Consider the following 14,065-nt stretch of genomic DNA (forward strand, 5'->3'; position numbering starts at 1 on the left):
TGGTAACAAGTTTTGACCTTTTAAGATTAGCCATATATTCTAAATTCTCTTTCAGTATCTACCCGTACGCTTAGTAAGAAGATTCATTTCATGGCCTCCACAAGTCTGTGCATCCATTTAAAAGTAAATTTTATAAATTACTTTAAGCGGTTAGTTACCAACATTCATATTTCAGCGATAATGATTAAATGTCATAAAATCGATGTTCAGTAGATATTAGTAATTATTGAGAAATTCCCAGTTTACGTCATTGTTACAAATTTTATTCATTGGGACAAGACTCAAATTATACTCACTTGGCTGCTATTAGGTTTGAAAAACTTATGGAAGAAAAGAGAAAAAGGTTTAAATAGATTATAATAATCAGTTACGATCGTAACTTACCTTAAAGTAACCATTTAAAATCGTGAGATTTTTTGTCAAAGATTTTCATCCGAGCTCTGAGCAAAGGACGAATGTTATTCTCAACTAGTTTTAACTGAGAATGATGTGCCTGGAATTGTTCCACCAACTCTTATTTATTTGTGAGGCGTTATTCTCAAACAAAATTTAAAAAAACTGAATAATACGCCTTAAGCGTACAGAACATATTTGAGAAAAATAAAAAAATTACTTGTTATGTACAGTTCCGAGCAAAAGTGGAGAAATATTTAAGTTTTTGTAATATTTTAAATGAATATTAAAAATAAAAACATATTTTATTTTTTTATATAAGTACTAGATAAATACGACTTAAAAGTAAAACAAAAGAATTTTTCCTGCTCACAATAACGTTACACTGAGTGATATTTAAAAGAACGACGAGCAAAAGTAAAGAAACGTTGTGAAGAAAAATGATTAATGATAAAACAAGTTAATATTTAGTATTTTATTTTCGATAACGTCTAGACATCTTCTCATAGAACCAATAAGTTTCTCAATAGTTTCTTTGGGCACAGCGTTTCAGGCTATATTAATGGCCTTAAAGAGTTCAGCACTGTTTTTGAATTTTTCAGGATGTTGGGATTTTTTTATCAATTAAATCACATAGGTTTCCTACGGGATTCAGATCGGGACTCTGTGCCGGCCACTCCATGACTGTAACGCTTTTATCTTCAAAAATTTGTTTACAATTTTTGTCGTACGTTTAGAATCATTGTCGTGTTGGAAACACCAACGTAAAGGCATGTCGTATTTTGCATACGGCAGCATAGTGTTAGTTAAAATCCCCAAGTATCCATCCATGATTTCGTCAATTGCGAATCGGAATTTTTTCATTTATTTTATACAGTATATTAAAGATGAATTTAAGGCATATAATAAAAGTTACTTTACTTTAACTTGGTACTGTATAATCAATGCCGTACATTCCTTTTAAGTGACAAAACCACAATAATTGTTTTAATTTATAGATTTGAACTTATTGAATTATTCGCAGTATGTCGAGCAAACTTTAAAGACTATCATGGTCATTTTAAGGTCAAAAGTGACGATTAACTACTTATTTAATGATTTTAATTTCTGCTCGCAAACATAATTTGCAGCACCGACTCTTGGACTAACAATAAGCCTAAAATTGTTGACCTTATTTGGCAGTAAGGCATATCTAAATCAACTAAGGTTCGATTGTACAAGTGAGGCTAGTTAATAAATTATGTTTAAAACAGTGTATTATTATGAATTTTCTTGTGGGAGAACTCAAAGTTAATCAAAGTTTAAACTGAACGTAGTTAAGTCTTACAATAGGGTTTGAAAGTATTTACAGTGCGTCCGGGTTAAGGACTTACCACCCTTGTAAAATCTTTATTTCTTGGCCGATTTTGATTTTTTTAAAATTAATTAGATATTTGAAATGTGCATTTGTTTAGTAGGTACGATGACTACCTATAGTAATGGTCAACTCAGTGCATTTTTATGGGATCAGATTTCAAAAAGTATTAGGGTTTTTTTTAGGATAAAAATGAAGACAGATTCTTATATAGAATGACCTAAAATCCATCTGTACCAGTTTTAATTTTTCTGCTATAGAAGATGTTCGAGAAAATCAATAAAATATGTTGTAAAAAAAGTGGTAAGAAACTTTTTAAACCAAAAATTCTTCCTACACTTGAAGCTAGAGATCAAAATCTAAGAATGGAATTCTGTTTGTGGCTGCAGGGAAGGGGGGTAGGGATCCAGCAGATCCTAACATTTTTAAAAAACTTTTTATATATCGATGAAGCTATCTTAAAGACAATCAGTGTAGTGTTGGCACAAAATAGTAGAACGTGGAGTGATCATAACTCGAATTGGATAATCGAATGTAAACGACAATGCTTCTCAAGAGTAAATGTTTTCTGTGGTATTGTGAATTAAAAAATTATTGGGCCACATTTTTTCAACGAAAGTTTGAATGCTACTTGTTTCCTAAATTTTGTACAAACTAAGTACAGTGACCCAGTTGTTGAGCTTCGGCTGAATTTTTCCGCTACAGCTTACATTTCCAACATTGGTCCATTCATAATGCGATTAATGGGAGAAATTGGTTAAATGATAGTTTTCCCAAACTCTGGATCGGACAAAATAGTCCTCTTATTTGTTGGCCGCCTTGATCTGCGGATATTACGTCCATTGACTTTCTTTTTGGGGAGCAATAAAAAATAAAGTTTATGCCACAAGATCCCGGACCCACGAAGAATTTTGTGCACGCATTAGAGAAGCTTGTTGGACCATAACTCAACATCAATTAAATGATGTATTAAGAAGTAATCCTCGATGCATTGAAAAATTTATAATAAAATTTGGGGGGTTAATTGAAAATATTAATATTTAACCCAAAAAACTGTTTTGTTTCAGTTAATAATTTATTATTCTATCTTAAATTGAGATTAATGTTAATTTATTGTAAAAAGGTTAGTTTTTAGTACTTAAACGGTTCAAAGTTGTTTAATATTAGCCCTACGTTTTTTTCTTGAGCGACCGCCAATCAATTTGATTGTTAAAATAGATTTTTTGCAAATTTTAAAAGTTGTCTACATAAAAAGCATATTTTATTGATTTTCTCGAACACCCTGTATAGCAGAAAAATAAAAATTGGTACAGGTGGGTTTTAGATCATTCTAAATGAAAATCTGCCTTCACCTTTATTCTAAAAAAAGCCCTAATAGTACTTTCTGAAATTTGATCTCATAAAAATGCACTCAGTTAGCCATGATCATGCGTGAAGAGATCATTGTACTCGCTAGACAAATGCAAATTTTAAATATCTAATTATCAAAAAAAAAGTCAAAATCGGCGAAGAAATAAAGACTTTACAAGGGTGGTAAGTACTTAACCCGAACACTCTGTATATAAGCGTCAATTTTTTATATCATGATCAACGGCATTAACCACTACCACGTGTTTTATATAAATTTAATTAAACTTTTTTGTATAATAGAATATGTTTATCATTGAACTCTTATTATTAAATGTTGGATAACATTAAGAGTCAATTGTTGTTTTGGCATTATATGAATATAGAATTTGATACTGAATAATGTAGATTCGTTGTGGTTCGGATTTAACACAGTTTGAATGATTTACTAGGTTTCTAAATATATTTTCTATGAAATTTATTATCAATAGCCTGATTTTAAGTTTACCAATAGATTTAGCCTAAAATATTAAATCCATAAAATAAATAATGTTACATGCTCGTACTGAATTTTAATTCTTGATAATAGGCATGAAATTACCATTCAAGATTCTTTGTTACAATAAAAAGACTACTTGTTCTTCAATTTCTCAAAGAGTTTATGGTTCTATTTGGCCAACAACAATAATTATTATGCTTCAATATCCGGATCTACGCACAAGAATGAGCAAAAAAAGGAATCTAGGCTCGTCCATCTTCAGGTCAGGTCGGAATAGTGGTACCATAACCGCAGTACTGTAACGTGCAGGTACTGGGGGAAAGTCAAATGGAGATGGTACCACACTTATATAAGAGATTAGCAAAACGAACCATTGGAGAATTCATTTATACCCAGTATCTGTCTACGTTGTTTGGCGGGCAATCATTTATTAATAAGGTAAGGCTTAATCGTATTTGTGATAGTGAAAGTGTCGCGAATTTGTAAAATATTATGTGGGTGAATTGATTTCTTTTTTTTAGAGAGTTAATGGTCATAAAATTTTCAGAAATAGAAAAATGAAATTAGCCCTTATCTCTCTTGCTTTGGTGGCCTTGGCGTCAGCCCTGCCTCAAAAAGAAGGTAGTGCCTATACAAATGAGGCTATCAGACAGGCTCAGCAGACGTTTCTGATACCCAAGGATGCTCAGATTCAGAAAGTAAGGACCTTTTTTTTATTAGAGATATTAAAATTTCATTTCCTTCCTTTGACCATAGGGAGTATAAGTATAGCGCAAAAGGTGACGGGCAAGAAAATACTGTAGCGTCAGAGTTGAAATTTTAGTGTTCGTGTAGGTAGACTAGGTGTTCAAAATAAAAAACAAGGCCCCATAAACACGTGTCACTTTGAAAATGGTGACCTAAAAATTATGATCTTTAATCTGAAAAATGAAAATATTTTTAACGTGCATTGACTTGTAAAATAGCATTTTTCTCGAAGGTGATGAATTCAAAATTGTTGCTTCCAGCAAGACTACCCCTTTTATGCGAAATTTCTCAAAGAATGTAGATCTATTAGAAAGAGAAAGAAATTCCCGAATTTTTGTCTGCAAATTTCTTGGTAACACTACTTGTTCAATACACACTTCTTGAAAAATTCAACCGATTCTGAATTTTTTTAACATTACCCGTGTAACTTTAATAGGTTCTGATATATTGAGAAAAAGCCCACTTATTGATCATTGCATTTAAAGGGCTCTTAGCGCCCTTAGGAGGTATTTCCAGACACATGTTCAAAGGAACTTATTTTCACCTAAGGAACTTCCACCCAAAATATCTATAGGTTGTTCTCGGACTTTGTGTCCTTTGATGGCACCGTAGAGGCACAATAAACACTAATTGGCAAACTTCTTTACTTCACCATTCTGTAACTATGTATATTTATGTCTTAAACTGCTTAATTAAAACGTTGAAGTTCGGCAACCAAATCGACCTTCTTCCTATCTTTTCCTCTCAGCAATCAAACCGACACAATAAGCCGACGTCTCAAGATGATTAACATTAAAAATGAAAGTTGTCTCATTACGTAATTCCTTGATGTTGATGAAGATATTCGCGTGAATAAAATAATACGATGTTACATAAACACCCTGACATACATCTTGTAAATTATAAAAGATGATGTTGTCACGTTTTCTTTTCATTTTCTACTTTTAGGTGCAGGAAGGCATCGAAATCGGCGCATATGAGAGCATACCCGGGGACCAAAAAATCAACCTCTTTGAGATCTTGGGCGACCAATTCCCTCCAGAGGTCGTCAACAACCTCCAAGGACAAATCGATCAAATTGGGAAAAACTAAATAATGTGATTTGCTTTGGTTTAGTTGTATAGGTGGTTCTCTAGTCTTTCCTTTTTTGCAGCCTTGAAATTTATTTTCATTCACTTCATTCAACTTCGATTTCTAGATTTTTCTTACATTTCTGTCCTCTTCTCACAAATTTTCTTTTATTCTGTCTTTATAGTACAAAATATTGTTAGTCTATTTTTACCTTCCTTTCTATTTCACATATATCACCTCGTTGAATTTATTATTAGTTTTTGTAAATAATAAAGTTTTTTTATAAAATCTTTAGACTAATTTAATAGGCGTATTGAATGATACGAAATCTTTAAACGTGGTAACATAAAAACCATTGTGTTTTTTATAGGTATAATCGTATATACAAGGTGAAAGTTTACGAAATTGCAGGCAATCCTTGACACGGCTTTATATTTGGATTTGTGATTCTGATCGTGACGTTAATAACAAAATAGCAACTTTCACCAAAATCCTTATAAGCAGAGCGCCGAAGATGAGCTAGATTTGTCGGCAGAAATATATTTAAAACCATTTCGTTTATCTACCGTGTGATCGCATATATTGTGTGATTTACCTACCATACTTGGATCTTTCAGGAACATTGGTTCCGCTATTTGTTTGAAGGTGTGCCACGGTCTTTTTCTGACAAGACAGAAAGATTTACAAGGAAATATTGAAGAGCATAAATTTAATAGAAGAAAGGAATATATGTGCAAAAATGTACAGTAAGCAAATGGAAAATGGAAGAAAAACAGCGATGGTGTTAGGGTGCAAATAACGGCAGGGTATGGAGAGAATGAGTTCGTTCAGCTGTGGGGACCAGGACTCTTGCGGCAATTCTATATGACGCTATTTTTCCAAAGCCTAAATTAAGTCCTGGAGTGCCTAGCACAAGAAGAAAGAAAGTGGGATATAAATTTAAGAAATAAAACTAAAATTTAGGAACTAAGAGTTTTTCTTTTAATCTGAACGTCAGTATGGTATAGAGTCACCCCGGACTTTACATGTGCACGCCAAAAAACCTGATAAACTTTCATGCTTCGAGTTTACTCAGAAAATCTATGAATATTAATTAACAATTTAAATCATTAGAGATTCGTGCTTAATGCAAATTTGCGAATTTAATTAAAAACGAAATTATAATTATAAAATTATCAATAATAATAAGCACTGATCCTAAATAGCTTGTAACAAGTTAAACAAGTGGGCCAAATTCACTTTTAAAGATAAAAAAAATCAATGGGATAAATTCCAATCTCTGCTGCAATAATTCCAACACTTACATTATTTATGGACAAAATGGCGGACATGATTAATGAACTTAAACATTGAAATATCTCCATAGGATAGTGATTTAATTTTAAACTAAGTACTAGCTATGAATAAAATTCAAATTTAATCTCAAATTACATGATTTATCAGATTTTACAGTGAAAAAACTTATCAATTCAGATTGACAATAATTCACCAATTATTATAGCAATTCAAGATTATAGCTAAAAGTTTATAGGACAAAGCACAAAACCTTTTTAACCATTACTCAATTTCCAATTGTAATGGGTCAACCATACGGAGTTACACGAAAACTAAGTTATTCCACAGGAAACACATTTGTACTGGTTGAGTTGATCGAGAAAACTATAATCATATCTATTTATAAATGATGAGATAATGGTTGCTTTTAATGTGCCATAGTGGCTTTTGACTTATACACGAGTAATAAATCACCATAGACGCCATATACAGGGTGAGTCAGAAAGATTGGGCCAACACGAAACTAGAGATATTTTCTCTGTAGAATTGAGTGTTCTTTTAAATTCTTGACTTGTTTTAAACATGGCTCAATAGATAAAAAAATGTCTTAAATTACTTAAATGATACGGTGAAACTAGCGCCTTTTAGGAGTAACATCAAAATAACCTTAAAAGTTGTAATTCTCACACTAAAATACGTACAACTACCAACTTTCAGATTTACACTATCAAAACTTTCTTAATTATTGAGAAACTTCTGAATAAAATGTAAACTTTGAACACTCTTAAATCAGCGACATTGGTATAAGTCATGTTGAGCCCAATCACAATATTTTGATGACTAGTATTTTCAGTTTAGTGTTGGCCCATTGTTTCTGCCTCACCCTGTATATTATATGTATATTGCGTTATATAATAAAGCACTGCCCACCAAAATAACACATAAACCGTTAGCATAAATAAGTATTGCGATGCAAAGGGTAAGTTGAGACAGTTCTTGACGTACATCTTCCAATTTGAACAGTTAAAACTATAAAACTTATAACAAAAATTAAGTAGAATGTAAGTCCCATGCTAAAAAACACTTTTCTGGTTTTGTTTGGTTTCTTGCACCTAAATAGCACTAGTCCTAGAACATATACATATATATATATATTTGGAACCATCAAAATTTGATCAAAAATCTACCTAAAAACATTCCGGTGAGACCTCCAAAGAAGTGCGCCTGCCAAGATACTCGAGGTTCCCTTTTTGAACACACGTGGACTATGTCATACACCACATCAAATAGAATTAAAGTGCCAATAGATACTGCCCGATATAGCTTATAGGTGATTGTTTCGTAATTCTGAAATTTATATCATTTAATGCTCTCTATTAATCAGGATACGCAAATAATGATTTTACACTTACAAGCATTAAGTCTGCAACATTGGAAAGCAGCAAAGAATAACCTCCAGCTGAAGCCCCTACCACTAAATCAGGATGAATGCAGGCAGCTCCTAAAACGCCTGTTATGCCTCCAAGGACATAAATTGCCAGGACTCTTAGACGACCCTAGATTTTAAAATAAAATATAAATTTTCATCAAAAAGCTATTATCTGAGTGGCCATTATTCACCTCGTTATATGGGGGACTCGTTAATAAATGCACATTTAATCATTAATAGAGCCCAACTAGAGCTATTCACGGCGTAGTTTCAATTCTAATTTCAGCCTCAGTGATATCTTACTACTCCTGTTCATAACAGTCAACAAAAGTTGCGAATTGAACTCATATTTTCGGCACCTTCAGTGCTTATCTCTGCCAACAATGAATTTTGCAAGGCTATTTATTTCGAAGTTACGAGACTCCAAATTTTCTTGAATATTTGAGTATACAGAATATCTCTGAAATGAGTGTTCAATGCTTGACCAAAAATTCCTTAACCAAAACTAAGGCGTTTTAGGCAAACTTATTTACAGGATGTTCCAACGAAAACTTTCCACAATGGTTATTTTAGATAATTGCAAAAATATCGTGAAAAGTCAAGACATGTCAATTCTGCTTTTGAGGGGGACACACGATGGCACCAATTTAAAATTTATTGAAATAACCCCCTCTGTGGGGTATAATCAGCTTTGGAATTTCAAGTTTTTGTTCCGGCATCCTAAACCTTCTATAGATCTTTATTCTTTAATTACAGATATGTAGTCAACAGCTTTGCAGCTTCGAGTGAAAATATTTATTCACAGCTTGGTACACATATTCATAAATCAACTGTGATTTAGTAAAAAAAGAAAAATAAACATTCAAACCGGGACGCAACGTAAACTTTTTTACCTTTATGAATTAAATACATCCATATAATTTGATAGATAATGGTCACCCTGTAGTTAATGTGTCCAAGATAATGATGTCTAGCATGGGAATCTCGTAAATGGAAAGAGAGTTGGTCCAAATAGAAAAAAGTTGCACAATTCGAAGGTCAATAAACATTGCACAGTAGAAACTTTCTGGGGAGTTTGCTGTGATGGCAACCTACAAAATCTTAGAAACTCGATGTGGACGGCTTTAGACATCCTAATCTTGGACACCCTGTATATTCCTTACCTGATTTAATTCCAGGAGCGAAGCAAAAATGCACTGAATGACCACATTTAGGGCTAAATGGGACCAATCATCATGCACCAACATGTAGGTCACATACCTCCAAATTTCATATCTTTTACTTGGTTCGAATCTTAGGAACTTATTGAGAGCAGGTGTCGACAATATGTGGAAAATTATCTGAAGAGCATGTGCTAACATCAAAGAGAAATATCACCGAAGCGACTTACCTGACAAATACTAACAGAAAATATGGCTAGTGGAAGGTTTTGGTAGTGGTACCACTTGTTGTGTGGTTGTTTAGTGATTGTTTTGTGAATAAAGCGGTTTACCAGGAATTTTTCCTCGTCCACTGAAGTGTCTGGGGTGCTCGCAGGGCTGGATACGTAACCTTCTTCAGGAAGGCATGGGTTCATGGTATTGAAGCTCCTACTGCACGAAGTTATGATTGTTCAGTTCTACTTCTCGATTTATTCATTATCCCTGGAAATAATTTTTTATAACTCCTACTTACTTGTCTTAGGCTCACGTGCACTTCAATGTTCATAACTTATCTACTTGATAGAATAATAAACTTCAACTTTTAAACCTTTTAATTTAGATTTCGGATATCTGAACGCGATTCGTTAGGTTATAAATGGATCTGGATAAATGTTACCTGACCGCTGCTGCTGTGTCTTCCAGTAATTGTAGATCCTAGCAGGAAATAAAGCTAAAATGATAATCTAAACTCTTCGGCCAACTAAAAATAACCCATTTCTCGACTGACTATTTTCGAATCTGGAATTCTGGATGTACGGCGGACCTAATTTGCAGTGTCAAAATAAACAGATATTATTTATAAATTTACTCAGTTTTAAGAATAAATAACTCTTCCCTATTATAAACTACTGTATAATAACATAAACCGACTCTCAAGCCTATATATAACAGCACCGATCACAACCATGTTTCTAATGAATTTCTCTTCTCGTAAACAAACTACATTTTGTGTAGAGAATTAGTTCACTCAAGTTCAAGACCTAAACAACAATATAATGACACAATTCGCATGTAATAATCGTCATACCTGGCAATTAGCAACTCCTACTATCAATTGCAATTGCTATGTCCGTAATGGCGCTGACTGTTGGGAAAAAATTGAGATATTTATGTGTTTAGTGGGTCATTCTGGGATTTAAGATCTGATGAATAAGTGAGAGGAAAGGCCACTCTGAGAAGTGTAATTGGTGTACGCAGTAGTGTGCTAAAAAGTTTATGAGAACGTTTTGAGTTTTACCAAAAGTGAAACAAAATCATACTTATTGCTATCATTAGATTATGGAGAGGACCTCATTTACTTGAGCAACCTAGTTTTTAAAGAAGACGCTATTTTTAAAAGCTTCATTATTAGTAACCAAAACACGCGGACGCCACTGGCCAGTTGAGATTTAAAATCGTTTTAGTATGATCAAAAAACTGTGGTACTTCTAAATACTCTTCTAAGTGCTGCTAATGAGGTGTTACAAACAAAGTTTAAACAAGGAAAAGTAAAGTTGTACTATTTTAATTGCCATACAGGGTGTCTCAAAAAAGTGACTTCCATGGGGATTATGGGAAAAGTAAGATACAAGGTGACTCAAATTAAGAAGAATATGCGCATTTTTGTGCCTGTTCAGGAACTGTTCTAAAATTTCAAATATGTGCAGGAGTTGTCAAAATAGGAGCAAAAAAACTGAAATCTATAATTTTCGAAAACTATAAGTTATGAGTAAACTGCTTGAGTAAATTCTGCGAAATTTGGCAGTTCTCTATTATCGACAACTCCCAATCGAAGGGCGTCCTCTGAATTTTTCCAGGCTTGCCAGATTCCGAGCAATTACATCCAACTTCGTTATTTCTTATGGTCGTCATACTGGCTTTTGGAGGCATCGAATAGGCAATAAAAAAAGCTTTTTAACCATGTACGACTAAGCTGCCCTTGGATCTATCGTAAAAAAAATAAACAAAAGCAACGTTTCACCTTAGCAGCTTTTTTAATTATCTATTCGGCGCCATCAAAATCAAATATGGCGTCCATAAGAAATAACGAAGTTGGACATACTTGCTCGAAATCTAAAAGGCCTGAAAAAACTTTGAGAACGTCAGTCAATTGGTATTTGTTGATAATAGAGAACTGCCAAATTTCGTAGAATTTGTTCAAGCAATTTACTCATAATTTATAATTTTCGAAAATCACAGTTATCAGTTTTTTGCTCATATTTTGACAACCCCTGTCTATATTTTTAATTTTAGAACATTTCCCGAATGGACACAAAAATGCGCATCTTTTTTCTAATTTGAATCACCTTTTATCTCTCACCGTTTCCGCAATCACCATGGAGGCTACTTTACTTGGGACACCCCGTATTTAGTATCTTTAGCGCTTGTGCCCGTTTTTAAAATTCAGAGGTAAAATAAAAGCAAAAAAATCAAATGTAGATGTGTTTACTCAGGCTTTGTAAACAGAAAAGTTAACCGTTCATACACTCCTGTCCTCTTACCTATTCTAATTAATTAAATTATCGCATGTTGCACTTTATATTCACCCTTCTCGGACCTCGTGTCAGCTATGTTTATAAACATGTACAAAAGTCCGTCCTGTTAGACGCGCAACACACCCACTACTACAGAGGACTCGTGGTTTCCATTATCCAGCTGGAAATACTACGAAGAGAGTTATTGCACGTTCCCTGGAAACCGACAATCCGATGATGGAATAATGGTCTCTCCCTAATACTTGCTTTTATCTAAAAACTTCGGAAACATAATATTCAACAAACTGAATAAACCGCAAAAATTATTCAGATGTAAATCTGAATTGAATCACATGAATTTTAATTAAGGACTAAAATAAAACGAGACCCCAAACGATGAAAATTTTTCTCATTATGCGAAAACTTCCAATCCATTATTCCAGCTGAGTTTTCTTAGCCAGACAAAAGGAAATAGACATTACCAAAAGGACAAATGAGAAACAAGGAGAGAAAGTGAAAGGATATGGTGACTGAGATGGGGATGGGGAGCCTGCGGTGCAGGCGGCAAAAGACTGGAACACGCTGGTTGAAACTGGAAGTTCAATGATCGGTTCTGGCTGGATGGAAAAAAAGAGGCTGGAAAATTGAAATATGTATCCAGGCCTGGCCGTGGTCGATGAAAATGTGCTGTAAGCGAGAAATTGATTTGGAATTTGTTAGGTGTGAAAAAACATGATGCATTTTTTATGGCTTTGAGGGGATTGAGATCCCTTTAAAATCGTTAATAAATAATTATTTTTTCGCGTAAAAATATGGGAATAATTTGAGATGAAAAATTATAGGCTACTTATCTGGAATAAAGAATACCCTCCATTAAGATAGTCAAAATGCCCTTTGATCTAGATCGAATACCTAACTGAATGGGCATATAAGTACATAAGTTATAATTCTCAAATGCCAATCAGTTGTGCAAAATACTCATCCCCATCCCTTAGACCAAAAAAAAAAAACTTAAACCGCCATCTTCTCAATCATAATTTTTAACTTGAAAACTGGTTTTTCGAAAAATTTGATAAAATCACACATATATAGAAAACCCTTGTGCATTCGTCATATTTTTTTCGTTTTTTTTCCTGCTAATTCTAACCTAAAAACAATTTTTAAAATTTCAAAATGGAATAATTTTTTTTCAGAACGAGGCGCAGGTTCGGTTTTCTCTTCTAATGATGGGCATTTTAGCGGCAAATGTATGTGTATATAAAATTTGTCACTTTTTAGGCTGCGCCATATTGAAAAATGCAAAAAACTCAGTTTTTTAGCATTTTTGTCAATGTCGAATTAAGCATTTCGGCTATATAAAATATATGAAATGCGATAAATAGATACTATTGGATTATAAACAATTCATCAAATGCCCAAAAAAACTTATGTACCTACTTATATGCCGATTCAGTTAGGTTTTCGATCTAGATCAAAGGGCATTTTGACTATCTTAATGAGGGTACTTTTTCTGGGATTTATATATGAAAAACAGTTGATAAATCTAGTGAACATTTTATTCTCATATTGGTGTAGGTATTGATAAAGCGAAATCAACTTATTGACTTAAATGCTTATATATTTACAAATTTTATGTAGATTTATAATTTCCTAATAACTACTATGTGAAATAAAGTAATAGATCTGATACTTATGGACCAAAATTAGAGCAAATTGTTTAATCGATTTGCCTATCGATTTTATTTCTGTACTAAATTTATATTTACTTAAACATTTATAAAATACTGTTCTAGCCTTAATTTTAATTGTTATAACTAATAAAACTAAAAAAAAATAAATTAAATTAATTCTAAAACTTGACTGAGTGTTCCATAAAGCCTTAATAGGAGGATAACGAATTTTCATCACGTTTCGATATCTACAACCTTAGCATACCCCTCTCTGGTCTAATACTAGAAAACACATGAATTAATAAATATATTAATAGGTGTGCGATAATGAACTCATTTGATAGAGATTTGGTTTTAAGAAGGTCTATTCTGATTGAAATTAAATAGTAACATTTCATGAAACAATTTGCAGAAAAAATCGAGGCTGTAAAAATGTCGCACAGAGGCCTGGAACAAACGGTACAAACCGAGCTATATAGTTTCATAAATAAAAAGACGGAGATAAAAATGATTTTCCAAATATTCGAATAAACATCGAATGAAATATCTTTAAAGCAGATATTTCAATCTACAAAATGACGTAAAGAAATCTGTAACAATAGCCCACAGTAAACTAAATAATAAT

The 14,065-nt window shown here is 33.0% G+C and overlaps 2 protein-coding genes across 4 annotated transcripts; one reads left to right on the forward strand and one right to left on the reverse strand.

Annotated features, from left to right (window-relative positions):
• The first annotated feature begins 3,814 nt into the window (after nucleotides 1-3,814).
• Nucleotides 3,815-5,521, forward strand: LOC136413431 (uncharacterized). The gene is made up of 3 exons (XM_066396987.1): nucleotides 3,815-4,031; nucleotides 4,141-4,291; nucleotides 5,289-5,521. Exons 2-3 carry the CDS (start codon nucleotides 4,151-4,153, stop codon nucleotides 5,430-5,432), a joined length of 285 nt encoding a protein of 94 aa, XP_066253084.1. The 5' UTR covers nucleotides 3,815-4,031; nucleotides 4,141-4,150; the 3' UTR covers nucleotides 5,433-5,521.
• A 915-nt stretch (nucleotides 5,522-6,436) lies between these two features.
• Nucleotides 6,437-11,887, reverse strand: rho-6 (rhomboid-6). 3 transcript variants are annotated; one of them, XM_066397112.1, is made up of 7 exons: nucleotides 10,345-10,482; nucleotides 9,934-10,297; nucleotides 9,506-9,758; nucleotides 9,279-9,455; nucleotides 8,099-8,242; nucleotides 7,874-8,033; nucleotides 6,438-7,814 (listed from the first exon to the last, which is right to left on the reverse strand). In XM_066397112.1, the coding sequence occupies exons 3-7, from the start codon at nucleotides 9,689-9,691 to the stop codon at nucleotides 7,636-7,638; spliced, it is 846 nt and encodes a 281-aa protein (XP_066253209.1). In that variant the 5' UTR covers nucleotides 9,692-9,758; nucleotides 9,934-10,297; nucleotides 10,345-10,482; the 3' UTR covers nucleotides 6,438-7,635. The 3 variants fall into 3 exon arrangements, with proteins under 3 accessions (XP_066253210.1, XP_066253209.1, XP_066253208.1); XM_066397113.1 differs by lacking the exons at nucleotides 9,934-10,297; nucleotides 10,345-10,482 and adding an exon at nucleotides 11,798-11,887 and having other exon boundaries at nucleotides 6,437-7,814; XM_066397111.1 differs by having other exon boundaries at nucleotides 9,934-10,480.
• Nucleotides 11,888-14,065: the final 2,178 nt, after the last annotated feature.

Source organism: Euwallacea similis, chromosome 14 (genome assembly GCF_039881205.1).
Source record: "Euwallacea similis isolate ESF13 chromosome 14, ESF131.1, whole genome shotgun sequence".
NCBI classification, from domain to species: Eukaryota; Metazoa; Arthropoda; class Insecta; order Coleoptera; family Curculionidae; genus Euwallacea; species Euwallacea similis.

Coding starts and splice junctions, on each gene's coding strand:
- rho-6 (XM_066397113.1), bottom strand. CDS start 9,691: ATGAACCCATGCCTTCCTGAAGAAGGTTACGTATCCAGCCCTGCGAGC. Junction 9,456..9,505: donor TTTCTGTTAGTATTTGTCAG/GTAAGTCGCTTC, acceptor CATGCTCTTCAG/ATAATTTTCCACATATTGTC. Junction 7,815..7,873: donor TCTCACCGGAATGTTTTTAG/GTAGATTTTTGA, acceptor TATATGTTCTAG/GACTAGTGCTATTTAGGTGC.
- LOC136413431 (XM_066396987.1), top strand. CDS start 4,151: ATGAAATTAGCCCTTATCTCTCTTGCTTTGGTGGCCTTGGCGTCAGCC. Junction 4,292..5,288: donor AGGATGCTCAGATTCAGAAA/GTAAGGACCTTT, acceptor TTCTACTTTTAG/GTGCAGGAAGGCATCGAAAT.